This window comes from Gastrolobium bilobum, unplaced genomic scaffold (assembly GCF_033153095.1).
Source record: "Gastrolobium bilobum isolate Gb01-03AN ecotype WA unplaced genomic scaffold, APGP_CSIRO_Gbil_v1 utg12160, whole genome shotgun sequence".
Lineage (NCBI taxonomy): Eukaryota > Viridiplantae > Streptophyta > Magnoliopsida > Fabales > Fabaceae > Gastrolobium > Gastrolobium bilobum.
The window spans coordinates 388,318-410,811 of NW_026898262.1; the positions used below are offsets into that span (position 1 = coordinate 388,318).

General features: G+C 34.5%; 1 protein-coding gene across 13 annotated transcripts; it reads right to left on the bottom strand.

Annotated features, from left to right (window-relative positions):
* Window positions 1-5,798: 5,798 nt before the first annotated feature.
* LOC133314300 (putative F-box/FBD/LRR-repeat protein At1g78760) lies at window positions 5,799-20,661 on the bottom strand. Of its 13 annotated transcripts, none has more exons than XR_009751935.1 (5): window positions 8,685-8,821; window positions 7,663-8,604; window positions 7,298-7,518; window positions 6,307-6,364; window positions 5,799-6,129 (listed from the first exon to the last, which is right to left on the bottom strand). XR_009751935.1 is itself a non-coding variant. In XM_061515760.1 (5 exons), exons 2-3 carry the CDS (start codon window positions 8,587-8,589, stop codon window positions 7,300-7,302), a joined length of 1,146 nt encoding a protein of 381 aa, XP_061371744.1. In that variant the 5' UTR covers window positions 8,590-8,604; window positions 8,685-8,821; the 3' UTR covers window positions 5,799-6,129; window positions 6,307-6,348; window positions 7,298-7,299. The 13 variants fall into 13 exon arrangements, 9 of the variants coding, with proteins under 9 accessions (XP_061371744.1, XP_061371742.1, XP_061371747.1 ...); XR_009751934.1 differs by having other exon boundaries at window positions 6,255-6,364; XM_061515760.1 differs by having other exon boundaries at window positions 6,307-6,348.
* Between the last annotated feature and the right edge of the window lie 1,833 nt (window positions 20,662-22,494).

Consider the following 22,494-nt stretch of genomic DNA (forward strand, 5'->3'; position numbering starts at 1 on the left):
TTGAAAACAAGTATGGTCCCACAATCTTTATAACATAATCTAATAACTTTGATTCTACATTTTATTGTATTTTCCCCAAATTAATATGGGAAAAGGTAAAAAAGCTCCCCTACAATCCGTCATCGAATCATTTATATATATATATATATATATATATATATATATATATATATATATATATATATATATATATATTTAAATCATTTGCACCCTTATGGTTTTTTTCCATTTAAATCCTTACTTAACATTGTTAGAGATTGGATATAAATTTGTCTATTATACACTTTATATTATCTTGATCTATGTTGTACCGACACCGACACGGGACACGGGATACGACACGACACGACAATTCGACACATTAATTCTATAAAATATTAAATTTTGATACGTTAGGACACATTTTGATATTATATAATATTTTTAATTTATTTAGTGTATATTATATTTAGTATTCAATAATTTAACAAAAAAATAAAGCTAAACTTATAATATCCATCCATTTTGCAAAGAAACATAATATATCCCAAATGTTTGTATTAAACTCAATAAAATCGTAATTGTAATCTTAATCTAACGAGAACTCAAAATGCAACGCAATGTAATCTTTAAACCTTTTTTGAGTCTTTGCAACGAGTATTGAAGTGTCGGTGAGTGTCGGACACAACACGTCAAAATTTTTGAAGCGTCGGTGCTTCGTAGATCTTGATCATCAGGTTTTGCAAGGGTTTCTAACAATACAACCAAATTTTCTTTCATTATCTAGTTTCTTAAAGATTTTGTGAAGTTCCACATAAGTAGTAATAAGAACATAAAAAACAGTTGCAATGAGATTTTTTTTATACCAACCTTAATTATCTCTGCGAGGTGAGTCGGCTCCTCGAGTATCCCCACAAGTCTCAATTCTTTGAGTCGACTATAAGAATAATCTCGAGTCAGGACTTAGTCACATTTAAAGTTATTCATCCCTCCCTAAAGATGTATTTGGTGGGAATCGAATCCAAATTTTCTCCTCACTTACTCTGCCTATATCGGCAACTGAGCTACACTCGTTCATTTGTAATGAGATTTTAACTCAAAATATTTATATTAAAATAAAATTTAAAAAAAGATCCAAATGCCAAACACCAGAAGCCAAAACTACAAATTTCTTGAGGAATTTATCCCATATATTATTTTGTAATCAGACAATGGTCAAGCAAAAAAGCTCTTTAGTTTTTTGTCTTAAAAATAATTTATTTTTAAAGTTGAGGTTACTTTTTTTTAAAGGTTAAAAGACAGTAAGAGCACTTTGTATTGAGATAGGTTTTGTGCTCACTTTCAGTTATGTGATATCAACTCATTGTACCTTTAGATGCGATCATTACGTGTGACTCTCTTACTCTTATTTATATGGTTTAATAATTCAGCACAAAGGAAACTTGTTTTATATTGTATTTATTTATTTATTTTGGATAAATAATATGTACTCTTCAGGGAGGTAATCCTGTTTGGGGTGGGTTCAGGATTAAGATTTTAAATTCCTTTCAAAAATGATACTAAAAAAAATCGAACGCATACTATCACCCCCACCTGTTCAGCTCTCATGAGCCAAATGAGCTACCATCATTTAGTTTACTCTTCTTGCTTTTGACATTTGGCTCTTTTTGTAAATTTAATTTTTAATAAAAATAACTTTGATTAAAATCTTATTGAAACTGTTTTTTATGTTCCTAACATCAGTCATTTGATACTTCAATTTTTTTTTATAATCTGGATAACGAAAGAAAATTTGATTGTATTGTTAAAAACCCTTATAAAGCTTGAGAAACAAGATGATATAAAAGATAGAATTAACAAAATTATCAAATTTCTAATAGTGTTAAGAATTTCGATAGAAAAAATCATATTGGGAAAAAAGATAAATAAAAAAAAAACATGGTAAATGATTCAAAAAGAAACCACGAGACGGATTTTGAACTTTTTCCCAATTAATAATTGAAATAACGATTATGATTTTTTTCACTCTTTTATCTTATCATTTTTTTACTATTTTATGTTATCATATTTGTCTCTCTGATCATGAAAAATAATACCGAAGAAGATACACTTGCAATAGCATTTAATTAAAAACAACTCCTTATCACCCTTCTCAAATGTTGATGATAAGATATGTTGCTTGTAATTGATTTCGTCCTAATTAGCTGGCTGCAAATGCTTGCTAGTGTAAGATAATTGATGGTCCCTTCGAGTATTGTTGAAGAAGTTTTAAGTGAATTATTATCATTCTTGTTCTGGATGGCCCAACAAGAGTCAGGCCCAATAGTCAAGGCCCAACACCTACCAAGCACCTACGTCAGCCCTACCAGCTGGGGCGACGCGTACCCTCCAATGTGGTAACTTCCCAAGGCTAAACACCAAAGTATCTCACATAGGGACCTCAACTCCCGAAAGAGGTCGCTCAAATGCCTTAAGAGGAAACTGTCTCCCTGGGACCAATGCTGACATCGCCAGACGCAGAAGGCACAACGCTGCTACGATGGCAGCGCCTGTCACGCCCAACACTGCCATCGGCATATGGTTCCAAGGAAAGTTGACCTTCTCCCCACCAACCTTCACCCGGTAAGCACAATCTTCCCTTATAAATAGCTCCCCAGGGGCACCCCCAAGAGCATCTTATGTATCGTTATACTGTCCATTTCCTTAGAGTCATTTTATCTCCCTAGCTTATCCATTGATTACTTTGCTTGTACTTGGCACTATACCCCTTAGCTTGGTCTGTACCTGTGCTAAGGGTATCATCCATACATTGACTCATCCCTAAAGGAAACATAGTGGGCTTATAGATTCCAAACGGTACAATTTTTATTTAAGAATTAATATGCTCATTTCATAAATGAGTTAAATCTGTTGTAAAACAAAAGATTAAGAGATGTTCAAGTCTGACAAAATAAAAGTTGTCAAATTAAGATCGCAATTAACAGAGAATTTTAATTGTCGGACATTATGCGACGCAACATATCTCAAAATCAGTTTTAGAAGTTAGGGAGAAACAGGACCATCATATTTAAAGTCAAGATGGCGGACCGAAATAGAATTATAGAGTCATCACATAAAAACATAACCTTAGATATAAATTCGTAGAGAAGTGTCATTCTTGAAAATGAAAGTTTAAGATTGGTACGAGGTTTCAATATCCTCTCCACACTAGAGATTCTTTATCTCCATTCCACCACTCACTTTCAACTTCTCAAAGGTTATTGGCTAGCAAAATCATATAATCAATTGGAAAGTTAATTCAACATGCACACCAATACCATTAATGTTTCATTTCAAGACGATGCCTAATTTCATTGTATAATAAAGAACAATCCATGTACTATGTTTCATCAAATCTAACTATTCTTTCTTTTGCTTTTGCCCATCAGCCTTCATTAGCATCAATATTAATATTTGTTCCAGCAACCCATAGATTGCTTTTGAAGTGAATAAATTAATATAAACAACAGTATTTCCTAGTCTAGCTAGAGATCATAATTCATGCTGAAATTACATATCGGTCAAAAAGTTGAGGCATGTTTCAGACAGTCACAGTTAATATGCTTTCTTAAATTAACAAGTATTTTGATAAGCTAATATTGCAAACAAATTGATAACTTATCCATAGATTGTAACAACTAACAGCATAGGGGGAGGAAAAGTGAAACACAGAAAGCAAGAAAAAAAAATTTGAATCTTTATTTAAAAAGTAAAACCTAAATGTGCATAGCACCTTTACAATTTATGACTGTAAGTTTGTAACCTCACCAAAAGGGGAGTTTCGAACCCTGTAGTCCACTACTCACAGATGAAGACAGTTTGAATTCTGCTTTCCTTAACTTCGCAGCTTTTCTTGGCTTGGGGAATAGAGGTTTTACGTCACCTATCAATGACTTAAGTTAAGGGCCCAAGCAAGGGGGTTCAATATTCAATAAAACCAGGATCAAGAAGAGAACCTACGCAAAGAGGCATCAATTACAGACATTAACTTGAGAATTTTTTTAATCAAAATTGAGCTGTGGTAAACAATTTGGAACAAAAATGCATAAGTGAAAATGAGAATTATGCGCTTAAAACTTTTTAAACAAAGATACCTAAACAGTACATGAAGAGAGCGTCAATGATCTTACATTAGTAAGCATGCTAATTAGGAGGGAAACTGACCAAGCAACATGCCTTAACATGTAAATTTTAATTGTTGAACATGAAGAATGTGGTCAATAAGTATTAAACTCCTAACAACTTAACGTAAGAGGCTTTGATACAATATACAAAGTACTGCTATATAAAATAACAAAATGAATACTGAAATACAAATGGAAGGCAAGCTACTATTAGCTCTTATTTCAACATTTTCCATTGGCAATTGCTTATTGGCTCGCCAAATCATATAATCAAGTGGAAAGGTAATTCAACATGCACGCCATTAATTGTTTCATTTCAAGATGATGCCTAACTTCATTGTAAAAAGAACAATCCATGTACTGTGTTTCTTCAAATCTAACTATTATTTCTTTTGCTTCTGCCCATTAGTAAGCATCGACACTTCAAAAACTCCGACGTGTTGTGTACGACACTTCCCGACACTCTTTGACACTCCAACACTCCCCGACACTTCAATGCGAGTTGTAAAAACTCAAAAAAAGATTAAAAAGGTTGCGTTGCGTTTTTAGTTCTAACTATTAGATTCGTTGGATTACTATTACCATTTTATTGAATTTAATATAAATATTTGTGATATCTTATGTTTCTTTGCAAAATTAATGGGTATTATAAGATTAGCTTTATTTTTATGTTAAATTATTGAATATTAAATATAAAATACGCTACATAAATTAAAAATGTTATTCAATATCAAAACGTGTCCTAACGTGTCAAAATCTAATAATTTTTAGAATTAACGTGTCGTATCGTATCGTGTCCTGTGTCGGTATCAGTGCTACATAGGTCTTCATTAACATCAATATTAAGATTTGTTCCAGGAACCTATAGATTCCTTTTGAAGCGAATAAACTAATAAAAGGAACGGTATTTCCTAGTCTTGCTAGAAAGCATAAGTTAAGCTGAAATTACATGTTAGTAAGAGTCTCACAGAAGCTGAGGTATAATTCAGACCAGTGTTAAGAAACCCGGACCGATCCGGTAAACCGGTCATATAACCGGTCCAGTTGAAGCAATGAACCGGTCATGGATCAGAACCGGTGCGACCCAATCCGACCCGACCAGTTTTCATTAAAACCGGTGACTTGGTCGGTTAACCGGTGACCTGGCTCGGTCCAAAAAAAAAAATCAAATTTTTTTTCAAAAAACAAAAATCATAATGGATATATTTGAATATTTTTTTGTTTATTGACTCACATAAGTTATCTAGCTACAACACTAATATTATCTCAATTATACACTATGCAAAAATATTTAATTTGATTTATAATAGAGATGTCATTTTCTGAACCTAAAGCCCCATATCACGATCATTATATTTTTGTTTGATCTTTTATTGGATAACAAAATGTGAATTATTATTTTTTTATTAAAATATTTGAAATTTTTATCATTTTTTTTAAATATTTGAGTATGTTTATAATTGTTTAATATAAATTATAAAATTACATATAATTATCGGATCATGCAGTTAAACCAACCCAGTACCTAAATCGGGTCAACGACCAGGTTGATTTTAATAACATCGATTCAGACAGCCACCGTTAATAGTATGCTTTCTTAAATTCACAAGTATTTTAATAAGCTAATATTGCAAACAAAATGATAATTCACCATTGATTGTAACAACTAAAACATACGGTGAGGAAAAGTGAAACAGAGAAAGCAAGAAAAAAATAACAATAATATGAATCTTTATTTTAAAAGTCAAACTTAAATGTGCATAGCACCTTTACAATTTACGATTGTAAGTTTGTAACCTCACCCAAAGGGGAGTTTCGAACCAAGTAGTCCACTACTCCATCAGTTACAAGTGTTGAATTCTGCTTTCCTTGACTTGGCAGCTTTTCTTGGCTTGGGAGATAGAGGTTTCACTTTCACTATCAATGACTTCAAATTACCCAAGCAAGGGGGTTCAATATTCAGTAAATCTGTGACTAAGGAGAGAACCTACGCAACGAGGCATCAATTAGAGATGTTAACTCGAGAATTTTGTATTTTTAATCAAAATTGAGCTGTAAACAATTTGGCACAAAAATGCATCTAAGCGAGAACGACAATTATACGCTTAAAACCTTTTAACGAAGACACCTGAAGATTACATGGAGAGAGCGTCAATGATCTTACATTAGCAAGCACTTGCAGGCAGCTAATTACAACGGAAGTTGACTGCAAGCAACATGCCCTGTCATCAACATTGATATTTACTTCTTTATGGAAAGATAGATTGCTTGCAGAGCAGGAACATCCAAAAAATCAAAGAACAAAGATTCGAGTAAATAGCATTACTTTGTAAAAAAAAAAATCTTTCTGATAAACGGGGGATGCATGTATGGTCAAATTGGCAAGCATGGCATTGGAAATGCAAAGGACATGTGACCACCCCCCTAAATCAATGGACAATGACCAAAGTCTTCAGCTTAATACATAAAGAAAAGGGCTCCACTAGGTTATTGTCATTTCCAAGAAATGCAAAGCTCTCAAGATGCAAACTTGCTAAACCGTCAAATTTAGAGATTTGGGACAACAAGTAAAGGAAGAGACACGGAGAGATCGAAAAGGGATAGAAAATGAAACTTGAGAGTTTTTTATACTGATTAACATACAGATATGAATAACTGAATTTGTATTTCTAGGCATACACTCAGATTGCAAACTAAGCTACAATCTAAACCAGCTAGCTAAACTCAGTTGTAACTGTTCTGAAAGTTAAAATAGAAGCCACATGGGCTTAACCACCTAACTACGAGGTGAAAGAACACTAATCCAGGAGGTCGTATAGTAGCTCCGCACCAGCTTAATAAGCTAACAATCTAAAAATATTACAAGGGAATTATTTTTACTCCAATATAGGCATCAAAAAAGTCAACAGGTAGTTTTCTGGAAATCATTTTTTTGCAGAGATGTTTTCTTAAATTTTCTACTATTTTCGTAGGCAAATATCACGATAAACAAATCCATAATTTGTTGCAATAACTAACAAGATTTAGGGGGGGTTGTGTCATGTGTGTGTGTGTGTTTTTTTTTTTTTTTTTTGGGGGGGGCGGCGGTTGGAGTAGAAACAGAGAAAAAAGGAAAGATATGAAGACCTATTCAAAGATTTAAATGTGCGTATCACCTTCAGCAATTTAGGATAGTAATCTTCGCAAATGGGGAGTTTAGAATCAAGTAATCCACTACTTCGTCAGGTACAGGTTTCAATTCTGCTTTCTTTGATTTGTAAAATCTTCCTCGCCTTTGACATGGAGGCAATATGTCTTTCACTTTCACTACCAATGACTTCAAGTTACCCAAGCAAGGGGCTTCAGTATTCAACAAATCTGGGATTGAGTATAGAACCTATGCAATGAGAGTTCAATTAGATATATTAACATAAGAATCTTTAAAATTACAAGAATACTTGAGGTCTGGCAAAAATTTTGGCTCAAAAATGCATCCTAATGGAAAAACAAGAAATAATTGCTTATAACGAAATGAAGATACCCGAAGAGTACTTGAACAGAGTGTCAATGATCTCATGTTAGCAAATAGTTGCAGCCAGCTAAATAGGATAAAACCTGATTGCGAGTGACCCAATGTCACCCATTCATCAGCATCAATATTTACTTCTTTAATAGAAGAAAGATTGCTTGCAGAGATATGCTGAATGGGAACACCCGAGAAAGCAAAAGAACAAAGCTTGGGAGTTGATAGCACAATTTTGTAAGCTTGGTAATCATCTATGGTCAAATTGACAAGTGTAGCATTTGAAATGCATAGGGTTTGGGTATCCCGTATAGCACAACTGTGAATAACCAAAGTCTTCAACTTAATGCATGACGAAAATGGCTCCACCAATTCACTGTCACCAAAGGTGAAGTTATAAAGCCGCAAACTTGTTAAAGCTGTCAGATTTAGAGATTTGGGAAATGACTGAGATCTGTGAAAAACTGTGAGATCAAGAGATGTTAAAGTCTGACACAAAAACAAGGAAGGTGGCAAATCAAGATCACAATTATAAGTGAGTTTTAACTGCTGGATATCATAAGATAAAGCATATCTCAGAACCCTTTTCAGAAGATGGGGACGAACACGGCCATTATAATTGAATTCAAGATGGTGGAGTGGAACAGAGTCATCACGAAAAGACAGAACCTTAGGCACAAATTTGGTGAAAAAGGTCATTGATGAAAACTGCACGTCATCTAATATAAGTGTAGGAAGACGTTTCCAGAGATCCTTCCATCTCTTCGACAAGATGCAAGTTTGAATAGCTACTTTGGTTGGCAGAAACGACATTAAGTAAATAAGAACGCAATCAGGCAAATCACTGAGCCTGTCTTCATTGTTCTCACTCGGATTTGCTCTCTTCATGTTGGGTTCTTCACCTTCGTTCTCTAACACTCCCATCTCACTACTACGAACAAGCATTTGAGATTAACAAATCTACACGGAAAGTGAAAAACCTAAGAATCGAAACCCTAATTTATCAAATCAAAATGGAAGTAGAAATAGAATCTACCTACCTTGTGTCGGTCTAAACCGAGCGAATGACCTCCAAAACCTAATTTTGTTTTCTGGCTGAAAGAAGTGGAAATCTTGTTCCACTCACGCGGTTAAAATATCATTCTGATATTTTCAAAAAATAAAATAAAAAAGGAAAAAAGTGTGTGTTAATCAATACCTCCGTCGATTTATTTGTTCCTCTTAAGTAATGAAGCGAATGAAAGTTTGATTTTTATATTTTTATAAAAATATGTAATGAATATTATAACAATAATAAAATATTGCGAATGAACTATTGACATTGTTATTATTCTCTTTTATTTCTTTCAACATGGTCATCATATTAACCTACAAACTATTACTTATACTGAAATAATTGCCAGTTGATCTTTTGTTTAGTGGTTTTAACTATAATAATTTGTAAAAAGCATAAGAAATATAAATACTTTTAAAACTACTTTGGAAGAGCTTTAGAAAAAAACACTTTTTATGCCTTGCCTTTGGTAGAAAGTTTTTTTTCAAAAGTTAAAATTATTTTACATTTAGATGAATTACATTAAGTAAAAAGATTATTTGAATTTTAAAATTAATAAACACTTTTAAAATATAAAATTAGACTAATATATTTACAGTAAATGAAAATAAATTATTTACATTTACTTCTAAAATAATGTTGTTTTAAGTTGAAAGCTTAAAAAATTATAATGAAAAAAGACTGTTATAATCCTGAAATAAATTATATTATAAAAATACTTTAATTTTTGTTTCAAAACGATAACGTTTTGTGTTTAATGTAGATACTTTACCTACATTGACAGTAAAAAAAACAAACCCATAAATTTATTAGTAGACATTGTTCAAACCACTAGCTTTGTATGATTTGTTTCCCTGTCTCACTAACTGGGGTCCTTTATAATATACATATGATATAAATGTGGTTCACACAATTTTTAAACTTTTTGATAAGATGGTGAATGATATATGCTTCCCCATTAATAAGTACAAAAGCATTCTTTAATTGTTTAACTCTAATGGTTCTGTTTTTACATGACATCTAACTAATTGCCAAAGGATATATGTCTTTCCCTATCCCTGTTTTAGCCGGTTTTCTAGTCTTGTATTGACAAATTATATTCTAAACTTGTATATTTGTCTTCTTCTTTTCTTTTTTTGTATTTAAGAACAAAGGCCAAAACAAAGAAACGGGGCGAGAGGAACCCACCCCAAATCACACGCAACAGGAGCTAATTCTAAAGGAATCGAGGTAAACAATTTGTAGCATTGTGACATTTTAAGGGCATGCTTAGCTAGCCAATCAGCCCTCAGCACTATTGTTCTTTACTTGTGAGTTCCAGACATGCGCAATGAGGGGAATAAGAGGGAGGATCAACTTCGGGGATTGGCTAGTAACACAAACATGCACACATTGGAGGGGAGACAAATAGGAATTTTGGTTGATGAGTAGAATAAGAAAGAAAAAAAGAGAGAGACAGGGGAAAAGGAGGCCAGTTTGGGAAGGAGAAAACAAGCCTCTTGAACAGTCTAACATATCTCTGTTTTTTCATTTTATGTTTGACTGATATCACAGAGAACAATACTTTCCGTAGCAGAGAGTGTCATGTTCAGCGAGTTTGGGTTTGTGTATTCTATTTCCAGCATCACGTTTCCAACTGGACTCTCTTGGAAAAGGTAGTTAAAAGATCACCCAACAATGTATTTATATATACGATACACCTCCTAACGCTCATGGTTTCAAGCATGGATAGTACACGTAATTTAGTGCCTGTTTGATAAAAAATAAAACTTGTTTAATAAGACTTACAACATCATCTTTAACCCAAATTAATTGAGATCGATGGTAGATGAATCCAATGATAAATACAACGAGATTTTTTAAACAAAAAAAATAAGGGAAATGGGAAATAAGATAAAAGAAAATAAGGGGAAAAGGAGAGGGGGATGAAGAGGATAAGGATTAAACATGGACCATCTGGAACATAAGAACAACGGGTCTAACTCTCCACCCTGCTTCGACAAGAACGAGGAAGAGGGAGATGGTCAAGAGGGAGGAGTGGGTTTGGAAGGGAGATAACGTGGAGATATATTGGGTATCCAATTTTGGTATCTTATTTTATTGAATCTTAACCCAGCTCCCTCCATAGGATAAGAAATCATGTAATTGATAGGATAAAATGAGACAATAGGATAAGCTAATCATATCCTATTGACCACCAAACAAGAGATAAAAGTAGGATATGATAAATTATCTCATCCTATCTTCTTTATCAGGTGCTCCAAACAGGCTCTAAAAGTTTAAAGCATGGACACCGCACATGTAATTTATTTTCCAAAATTCTGATAAAAGCATTAAGCCATAAGGAATTTGTAGGAAAAAGCATTCCCCTTAAAGAAAATCAAAAACAAAGAAAAAAAATGAAGCAAGGGTGGCCAATCCACATCTGTTTAGGCTGAAATTTATACTCAAATTATACGGGTCTTGCTTATGTGGGCCTTTAGGACTCTGGTAAGGAATTAAAATAGAAACTATAAAATGAAAAGTAGAAGCATTTAGTATCTTTAAAATCCAAAAAGCATATAATACAACATACAAAGTGCTGCCCAGATCACCACCCAATATTTCAACTAGCTTCTAGTCTAATTCAAACAAATTAAGCCAAAATCTTATATCTCAAAAAAAACATAGCAAACCAATCAGTTCGGACAATCACACTGACCCCCATTTCACCGGCCAAATACTGCCCCAGTCAAATATTCACCACTTATGTCCTCAAAATGACATGTAAACTTCACCAACATTAACGTCGATGGCTGCAGTAAGGTGCAATTCAAGAAAATCATAGAAGAGTTAAAATAAATCACTTACAAAAAAATCACTAGACGGAAATAAAGGAACCTAAAAATCAATAGACCTCCATTAAAGTCATGCAACATTTTAAAAAATGAAAATTTTATTTCATATTAAATTTAAATTTGATATTCATCAACCAAGTAAACACCTCCCAATGAAAAATCCTTAACCAAAAACAATATCATTAAGTATGTCTAATGAAACTCGGGAGAGTGAATACATAAATGCAGTTTAAGGCATGGAATGCAAGCATTATGAATTTATGACTAATGGGAACAAACCAACCCACTCAGAAACTATTTACCAAGTATGCATATCACGTTAACTAAATTTTAAGTGCCCACTAGCATTAATTTTGTATTCAATCACATGTATTATAAGAAAATATGCCGTGCATATATTAAGTATAACTCCCCAAGCATCCCAAATCAGCAGTGAGATGCACCCAAGCTGGAAGGTTAAATATGAAACAAACCCCCCACGAATCTAAACTACATAAGGATGCACCCAAATTAAAAAGTCAATATTCAACATGCACGCCATTAATTGTTTCATTTCAAGATGATGCCTAACTTCATTGTATAAAGAACAATCCATGTACTGTGTTTCTTCAAATCTAACTATTATTTTTTTTGCTTCTGCCCATCAGTCTTCATTAACATCAATATTAAGATTTGTTCCAGCAACCTATAGATCCCTTTTGAAGTGAATAAACTAATATAAGGAACAGTATTTCCTAGTCTTGCTAGAAAGCATAAGTTAAGCTTAAATTACATGTTAGTCAGAGTCTAAGAGAAGTTGAGGTATAATTCAGACAGCCAACGTTAATAGTCTGCGTTCTTAAATTCACAAGTATTTTAATAAGCTAATATTGCAAACAAAATGATAATTCACCCATTGATTGTAACAACTAAAACATAGGGTGAGGAAAAGTGAAACAGAGAAAGCAAGAAAAAAATAACAATAATATGAATCTTTATTTTAAGGGGTTTGCATCCATCATGTCACATGATAACCACAAAGTTTCCTACACATATAACATTTTGTGGGGCTCACATTTTTTGAAGCAAAAAAATAAATAAAAAAATCTAAGGCACAGAAAACTAATCTCTACAACATAACAAGTTTAATTTTCCTACAACATAACTTTTATAAAACTCTTATTTTAAAGAGTCAAACTTAAATGTGCATAGCACCTTTACAATTTACGATTGTAAGTTTGTAACCTCACCCCCCAAAGGGGAGTTTCGAACCAAGTAATCCACTACTCCATAAGTTACAAGTGTTGAATTCTGTTTTCCTTGACTTGGCAGCTTTTCTTGGCTTGGGAGATAGAGGTTTCGCTTTCACTATCAATGACTTCAAATTACCCAAGCAAGGGGGTTCAATATTCAGTAAATCTGTGACTAAGGAGAGAACCTACGCAACGAGGCATCAATTAGAGACGTTAACTTGAGAATTTTATATTTTTAATCAAAATTGAGCTGTGGTAAACAATTTGGCACAAAAATGCATCTAAGCAAGAACGACAATTATACGCTTAAAACCTTTTAAACGAAGACACCTGAAGAGTACTCAGAGAGAGTATCAATGATCTTACATTAGCAAGCACTTGCAGGCAGCTAATTACGACAGAAGTTGACTGCAAGCAACATGCCCTGTCATCAACATTGATATTTACTTCTTTATGGAAAGATAGATTGCTTGCAGAGCAGGAACATCCAAAAAATCAAAGAACAAAGATTCGAGTAAATAGCATTACTTTGTAAAAAAAAATCTTTCTGATAAACGGGGGATGCATGTATGGTCAAATTGGCAAGCATGGCATTGGAAATGCAAAGGATATGTGACCACCCCCCTAAATCAATGGACAATGACCAAAGTCTTCAGCTTAATACATAAAGAAAAGGGCTCCACTAGGTTATTGTCATTTCCAAGAAATGCAAAGCTCCCAAGATGCAAACTTGTTAAAACTGTCAAATTTAGATATTTGGGACAACAAGTAAAGGAAGAGACACAAAGAGATCAAAAAGGGAGAGAAAATGAAACTTGAGAGTTTTTTATACTGATTAACATACAGATCTGAATAACTGAATTTGTATTTATAAGCATACACTCAGCTTGCAAACTAAGCTACAATCTAAACCAGCTAGCTGAACTGAGTTGTAACAGTTCTGAAAGTTATAATAGAAGCCACATGAGCTTAACCACCTAACTACAAGGTGAAAGAACACTAATCCAGGAGGTGCCATGTAGTAGCTCTGCACCAGCTTAATAAGCTAACAATCTAAAAATATTACAAGGGAATTATTTTTACTGCAATATAGGCATCAAAAAAGTTAACAGGTAGTTTTCTGTAATAGAATTCTTGAGAGACACCATTGATGCAAGAGAGAGAGAGAGAGAGAGAGAGAATATTTGGATCTGAATCTTTATTATGAAGAGCACACATTACACAATGCTACACTCTATTAATATACAGAGTGTGAGAATGCTGACTCAGCAAGTGAGTCAATTCTAACAAACAAACCGTATAACAGAAAGCTATAACAGAAAAGGAGATGAGGATCTGCTACATGCATGTGTACAATAGCAGAAAGTAAACCACTACTTATCTAATACACCCCCGCAAACTCAGGGATCTTGAGGCAGGGAATCAAGAACCCTGAGTTTGGTTCTTAACTCAGCAAAACGTCCAGGGGAAAGAGCCTTAGTCAGAGTATCTGCCAGTTGATCTGAAGCAGGAATGTGCGAGACAACAAGCTCATGAGCAAGCACACGTTCTTGAACAAAGAAGATATCCAATTCCATATGCTTAGTTCGAGCATGTAAAACAGGATTATGAGAGAGGGCAACGGTGCTCAAGTTATCACAGAAAATGCGTGGAGTAACATAGGGAACCTGTAACTCACGAAGGAGGGATTGAACCCACGAAATTTCAACACAAGAGCTAAACTTCGATACTCAGCTTCAGTTGTTGAGCGTGCTACCAAGGTTTGTTTCTTGGACCACCAAGAAATGAGATTAGGACCCAAGAAGAGAGCAGCACCAGATGTAGACCTCCTATCATCAGGATCACTAGCCCAGTCAGCATCACAAAATGCTGTAATAGAGAGAGGATGTTGAGGAACAGCCCTTTGAAGCACAAGACCATATGTAACAGTCCCTTTTAAATATCTGAGAATTCTTTTAACTATTTTCCAATGATCATCTAGTGGCTGCCCCATGAATTGGCAGACCTTATTGACTGCATAGCTGATTTCTGGACGGGTTATGGTGGCATATTGAAGTGCACCCACAACTGACCTGTAGAGATGAGGATCTGAGAAATAATTAGAGCCAAAACGTGAGAGCTTACAGCTAGTGGGCATGGGAGAGGAGATGCCTTTTGCATCAAACATGGCAGCTCGAGTAAGTAAATCCCGAATGTATTTGCCTTGTGACAGAATCAAACCACCAGAACCATGAGGCTTTACTTCAATTCCAAGAAAGAAATCCAAGGTGCCAAGGTCTTTGAGAGCAAATTGAGAATGAAGTTGAGTAATCAAAAATTGAATGTAGGCAGCATCAGTACCAGTGACTATTATGTCATCCACATACACAAGGATATAAGTGCAGCGAGAAGAAGTCTTGGAGATGAATAAGGAAGGGTCACAGCAGCTGGACTTGAAGCCAAACAGCATCAAAGCACCTTTCAATTTATCAAACCATGCTCTAGAGGCCTGCTTAAGCCCGTACAAAGCCTTGTTGAGCTTGCACACAAGGTTCTTATCTGAATTCTCAAAACCAGGGGGCTGACTCATGTACACATCCTCTAGCAAATCACCATTGAGGAAGGCATTGTTGATATCAAGTTGCCTAAGGGACCAAGAGTGAGTAAGTGCAAGAGTAAGCATGATCCGAATGGTAACAGGTTTGACCACTGGTGAGAAGGTTTCATTGTAGTCAAAACCTTCTTGTTGATGAAACCCCTTTGCCACTAACCTTGCCTTATACTTGTTCACTGTGCCATTAGGATTTTCTTTAACTTTAAAGACCCACTTGCAACCAATTGACTTCCTGTTAGAGGGCAAAGAAACAAGAGTCCATGTATTGTTATTCATAAGTGCATTGTATTCAGCCTTCATGGCATCAACCCAATGTGGACTGGCTAAAGCTTGCTTCACAGTAGAAGGTTCTGTATAAGCAAGAAGAGCGGTGGATCTGGCCAGAGATTTAGATCTAGTCATAATAGAATGAGGAGGAGAGGTTTCCCTTAGAGAAGAAGGGGGAAAATACTCAGAACCTGAGGAGGGAGAAGACTCAGAAGCAGGAGATAAGGACAGTGGGTTAGATGCTGTAGAGGAGGAATTAGAGGATTGCATTGGAGTTGCAGGAACACTACTATGTGACGCAGGAACAGAGGATGGCAATGATGATACAGAAGCTGTACAGGGAGAAGAAGAAATGGGTGAACTGGACTTAGAAGATGGCTGGGGAGATTGCTGGAAAGAAGAAACTGGTGAAGAAAAAGACTCAAACATCAATGGAGACATTAAAGGTATCTGAGCAGAAACTGGAATAGTAGAGGAAGGATCAGCTGTAGTGTTAGTCCAAAGAGCATAAGGAAACCTATATTCATTGAAAAGAACATCCTTTGAAATATAGGTTCGGCCATCTTTATTTAAACAAACATATCCTTTATGACTTGTGGAATATCCTTTATGACTTGTGGAATAACCCAGGAATACACACTCTTGTGAACGAAACTCAAGTTTATGACGATTATAAGGTCTAAGAAATGGAAAACAAGCACATCCAAACACTTTAAGAAACTGATAATCTGGATTATGATGATACAGCTTGGTATAAGGAACAGCAAAATTTAGGGATGCTGTTGGAAGCCTATTGATAACAAACACAGCTGAAAGAAAGGCATAATCCCAAAAGGATAATGGTAGGGAGGCATGAGACAACAAGGTTAAACCTAGCTCAACAATATGACGATGTTTGCGCTCTACAACACCATTTTGATGATGGGTGTGAGGGCAAGCAAGTCTGTGAATGATGCCATGGTGTTTGAGATAATCAGTGAAAGGTCTAAATTCCCCACCCCAATCAGTTTGTAAGGCTTTAATGGGAAGTTGAAACTGAGTTGTTATCAAGGAATCAAACTGTTTGAAAATGGAAAGAGCATCAGATTTTTGTTTTAACAGATAAATCCAAGTGTATCTGGTGTGAGCATCTACAAAAGAAATATAGTAAGTGTATCCCAAGGTAGATTTAAAAGGAGCTGGTCCCCATAAGTCACTATAGACAAGAGCAAAAGGTGTGTCATACACAGTTTGTGATGAGGAGGAAGGAAGCCTTTGTGCTTTTCCAATACAGCATGAAGAGCAAAAATCACTAACATTTTTATTAGAAATTGAAATATTACAAGAGTTAAGCACTTTTGTCAAGGTTACATGATTGGGGTGCCCCAAACGACAGTGCCATAGAGAGTATGTAGAATTTGAAGGTACACAAGTTTGACTAACAGTATAAGGCTGATCAACAGCTCGATTTTCACTCTCAACAAAATTACAGTGAGGAAAATTATCTGTATTAACAATTGAAGGACTTGTTTGACTAACACTACAAGGTTGATCAACAGCTTTATTATCACTTTCAACAAAAGTACAGTGGTTAAAGCTTTCAGTTGAAGGACTGGAACGGATAGAAGACTTGAGAGAATGAGCTTGACTCAAAGCAAGGGAAATGTCTGAAAAACGATAAAGACCAACATTGCCAAGTACTCCACGAAGAAGAATGTCATGAGTGTCCTGCGATTTTACAAAGCAAACACTTGGATGAAACTCAAAATAGACAGAGTTATCTTTAGCAAATTGACTAGCCAAACCTTGCCCATTACCAATGATGACCTGATCTGAACCACTCAATTGTTGGCTCTGTAGTAAGTTCAGAGGACTCGAAGTCACATGATGAGAGGCACCTGAATCTGGGAACCACTCAAGAGCTGGAGCAGAAGACGGAGTTGGAAGCAAACCAGGTTGTGCAGCAATCATAACCTGAGGAGATGGCCTAACATACTGATAGGACCTTTGTTGAGTCTGTAGAGGCTGTCTCTGAGCAAAGTATGGTCCATTTGATTGAGTTTCTGGAGAAGGAAGAGTGGGCACAAAGTCTTCATCAAAACGATGCCAACAACTCTTCACGTCATGACCATACTTGTGATACAACTGACAATACACGTTTTGTCTGCTTCCACGCCCTCTACCTCTATTAGCTCTGCTATTATAGCGTCCTCGTCCTCTATATGAAACATTAGAACGAAGAGAATCATCACCTTCCCTCTGTACAGAGGTCCGACCAGTGCTCTGTTCCTGAGTTGCAAAAACAGGGGCAAACAGAGGAGTAGAACCAGATGTGTTACTCTGTTTTTGAGCAACATTCACAGTGACTGAATCAAGAAGAGACTCATTCTGCTTTAACAGCATCTGTTCATGCGTCATTAACTCAATGGCTAGATCTTCAATCGAGTAGGGATTTTCTCTTCCATGAACAGTAGTCACAAACGCGTTGTATTCAACTGGAAGTCCTTCCAGTATGTAATCAGTTCTATCTTCGTTCGTAACTGGATTTCCTATGGCTTTGAGAGAATCACAGAGGCTTTTGATGCGAGACAAGTAATCTTTGGCAGTTCTAGTTCCTTTCTTTATAGATCTGAGTTCTGAACGTAAATGACGAGATCTGGACTTCATGACTCCATGAAAAAGCTTGTGGATCTTATCCCAAGCTTCGTGAGCATACTGTACTCCTAGTATCTCGTTCAAAACAGATTCAGAGATAGTGGACAAGAGCCAAGATAAAAGCATAGAGTCTTGTGTGAGCCATTGAATATACGCTGGATTCTGAATCTCATTCAAACGATCTTCTTCAGACTCATATTGAATAGGAATTTTTGAATTCACAAGGTGACGATGAAGTTGATGCGATGTTATAATCGATTCAACTATCTGATTCCAGAGCAGATAATTGTCATCTGTAAGCTTCACTGTAACTTGATGATTGAAGAGAAGAGGAGCACGATTTTCCATTGACGTTGCTTCTCTGTTCGACTTCAAGGATGCTGGAGCACTGTTACCAGCTGTAGCACTATCTTCAGAGTTGGATGCGGAAGACATAGTGAAGAACGATGATGGATCAGGCCCTCAAGATGAGAGCTCTGATACAATAATAGAATTCTTGAGAGACACCATTGATGCAAGAGAGAGAGAGAGAGAGAGAGAGAATATTTGGATCTGAATCTTTATTATGAAGAGCACACATTACACAATGCTACACTCTATTAATATATAGAGTGTGAGAATGCTGACTCAGCAAGTGAGTCCGTTCTAACAGAAAGCTATAACAGAAAGGGAGATGAGGATCTGATACATGCATGTGTACAATAGCAGAAAGTAAACCACTACTTATCTAATATTCTGGAAATCATTCTTTTGCAGAGATGTTTTCTTAAATTTTCTACTATTTTCGTAGGCAAATATCACAATAAACAAATGGATAATTTGTTGTAATAACTAACAAGATTTAGGGGGGGGGGGGGGAGAAACACAGAAAGAAGGAAAGGTATGAATAACTATTCAAAGATTTAAATGTGCGTATCACCTTCAGCAATTTATGAAAGTAATCTCCGCAAATGGGGAGTTTAGAATCAAGTAATCCACTACTCCGTCAGGTACAGGTTTCAATTCTGCTTTCTTTGATTTGTAAACTCTTCCTGGCCTTTGACATGGAGGCAATATGTTTTCCACTTTCACTACCAATGACTTCAAGTTACCCAAGCAAGGGGCTTCAGTATTTAACAAATCTGGGATTGACGATAGAACCTATGCAATTATAGGTCAATTAGAAATATTGACATAAGAACCTTTAAAATTACAAGAATACTTGAGGTCTGGCAAAAAATCTGGATCAAAAATGCATCCTAACAAAAAACAAGAAATAATTGCTTATAACGAAATGAAGATACCCGAAGAATACTTGAACAGAGTGTCAATGATCTCATGTTAGCAAATAGTTGCAGCCAGCTAAACAGGATAAAACCTGATTGCGAGTGACCCAATGTCACCCATTCATTAGCATCAATATTTACTTCTTTAATAGAAGAAAGATTGCTTGCAGAGATATGCTGAATGGGAACACCCGAGAAAGCAAAAGAACAAAGCTTGGGAGTTGATAGCACAATTTTGTAAGCTTGGTAAGAACGTATGGTCAAATTGACAAGTGTAGCATTTGAAATGCATAGGATTTGTGTATCCCCTATAGCACAGTTGTGAATAACCAAAGTCTTCAACTTAATACATGACGAAAATGGCTCCACCAATTCACTGTCACCAAAGGTGAAGTTATAAAGACTCAAACTTGTTAAGGCTGTCAGATTTAGAGATTTTGGAAATAACTGAGATCTGTAGGTAACTGTGAGATCAAGGGATGTTAAAGTCTGACACAAAAACAAGGAAGGTGGCAAATCAAGATCACAATTATAAGTGAGTTTTAACTGCTGGATATCATGAGATAAAGCATATCTCGAAACCCTTTTCAGAAGATGGGGACGAACACGGCCATTATAATTGAATTCAAGATGGTGGAGTGGAACAGAGTCATCACGAAAAGACAGAACCTTAGGCACAAATTTGGTGAAAAAGGTCATTGATGAAAAGTGCACGTCATCTAATATAAGTGTAGGAAGACGTTTCCAGAGACCCTTCCATCTCTTCGACAACATGCAAGTTTGAATAGCATATTTGGTTGGCAGAAACGACATCAAGTAAATAAGAACGCAATCAGGCAAATCACTGAGCCTGTCTTCATTGTTCTCACTCGGCTTTGCTCTCTTCATGTTGGGTTCTTCACCTTCGTTCTCTAACACTCCCATCTCACTCGCACGAACAAGCATTTGAGATTAACAAATCTACACGGAAAGTGAAAAACCTAAGAATCGAAACCCTAATTTCTCAAATCAAAGTGGACGTAGAAATAGAATCTACCTACCTTGTGTCGGTCCAAACCGAGCGAATGACCTCCAAAACCTAATTTTGTTTTCTGGCTGAAAGAAATGGAAATCCTGTTCCACTCACCGGTTTTTGGTGAAAATCCGGTGACCCTGTCGTTAACCAATGATTCGGCCCGGATTTAAAAAAAAAAAAAATTTCCAAACAAAAAAAAAGTTTTTCAAAATAATAATAATTATAATTAACATATTTTAGTGATCTGTTATTTATTGGCTTACATAAGTTATTATGTACCTACAATACTAATATTATCTCAGTTATGCACTATGCAAGGAATTTTGATTTGATACTTAGATATGTCGTTTACCGAACCTGAAACACCAATATAACTAGTATTATGTGTTTGTTTGATCCTTTATTGGATAATAATGTATAATTTTTTATTTTTATATTAAAATATTTAGAATTTATATTTTTTCAGCTATATTTATAATTTTTTTTTTTTTTTTTTTTTTTTTTTATAACATATTTATAATTTTTTTAAGAAGAAGGTTATAGTTCCAACCTTTTTTTTTACAATCTTATACAACTATATCTTAACACCGTTGATTTCCGTCAATTAACGGTTATCATTTATTATGAATTAATAATTATTGAATGAGTTTATATAATCATCGAGTCATGCAGTTGAACCAAAGACCCGATACCTAGACCGAGTTATTGACTGGACTGATTTTAATAACATTGATTAAAATATCACTATGATATTTTCAAAAAATAAAATAAAAGAGGGAAAAAGTGTGTGTTAATTAATAGCTCCGTCTATTGTTATTTGTTCCTCTATTCCTTTAGTAATGAAATGAATGAAAATTTGATTTTTCAATTTGGTTTTAATATTTCTATAGTGAATCTAGATAAATATAAAAAAATTTAAAATGATATTGTTTTGTATTGAAAGATTAAAATTTTATAACGAGGAATATTATTATAACCCTAAAATAAATTATACACCAAAATCTTGATTTTCGGCTCAAAACGACATCATTTTTACATATTGACTGCAGAAAAAATAAACTCTTTAAATTTATATAAAAATATGTAATGAATATTATAACAATAATAAAATATTGTGAATGAACTATTGACATTGTTATTATTCTATTTTATTTCTTTCAATATGGTCATCATATTAACCTACAAACTATTACTTAAACTGAAATAATTACTTGCTAATTGATCTTTTGTTTAGTGGTTAGTAATTGAATTTTTAACTATAATAATTTGTAAAGAAAAAAGTGTTTGTCATTTTAAATGACGTAAAATTATGTCATTTCAAGAAAAAGATAGACACAAAATAAAAAAAAATTATTTAAAATTTAAATTAAAAATAAATCATCCACTTTCTCTCCCATGATTTTCATTCCTTGTGTCTATCTCTCTCCTAAAATGACATAACTTATGTCATTTAAAATGACAAACATCAAACCCGTTTCTGAAAAGCATAAGAAATATAAATACTTTTAAAACTCCTTTGGAAGAGCTTTTGAAAAATACACTTTTTGTGCCTTGACTTTTGTAGAAAGTTTTTTTCAAAAGTTAAAATTATTTTACATTTAAATGAATTACATTGAGTAAAAAGATTATTTGAATTTTAAAATTAATAAACACTTTTAAAATATAAAATTAGGCTTTAATATTTTTACAGTGAATGAAGATAAGTTATTAACATTTATTGCTAAAATAACGTCGTTTTGAGTTGAAAGATTAAAAAAATATAATGAAAAAGGCTGTTATAACTCTGAAATAAATTATAATTATAAAAATACCTTAATTTTTGTCTCAAAATAATGTCATTTTGAATTTAATGTAAATAACTTATCTACATTAACGGCAAAAAAAAAAAAAAAACCCATAAAATTATTAGTAGACATTGTTCAAACCACTAGCTTTGTACGATTTGCTTCCCTG

Bases quoted from the DNA above. Each gene is read 5' to 3' on its own strand.
- LOC133314300 (XM_061515758.1), bottom strand. From the start codon at position 8,589: ATGCTTGTTCGTAGTAGTGAGATGGGAGTGTTAGAGAACGAAGGTGAA. The intron at 7,519-7,662 runs GTATCTTCATTT...CTCATTGCATAG, and splicing joins TCTGTTCAAGTACTCTTCGG to GTTCTATACTCAATCCCAGA.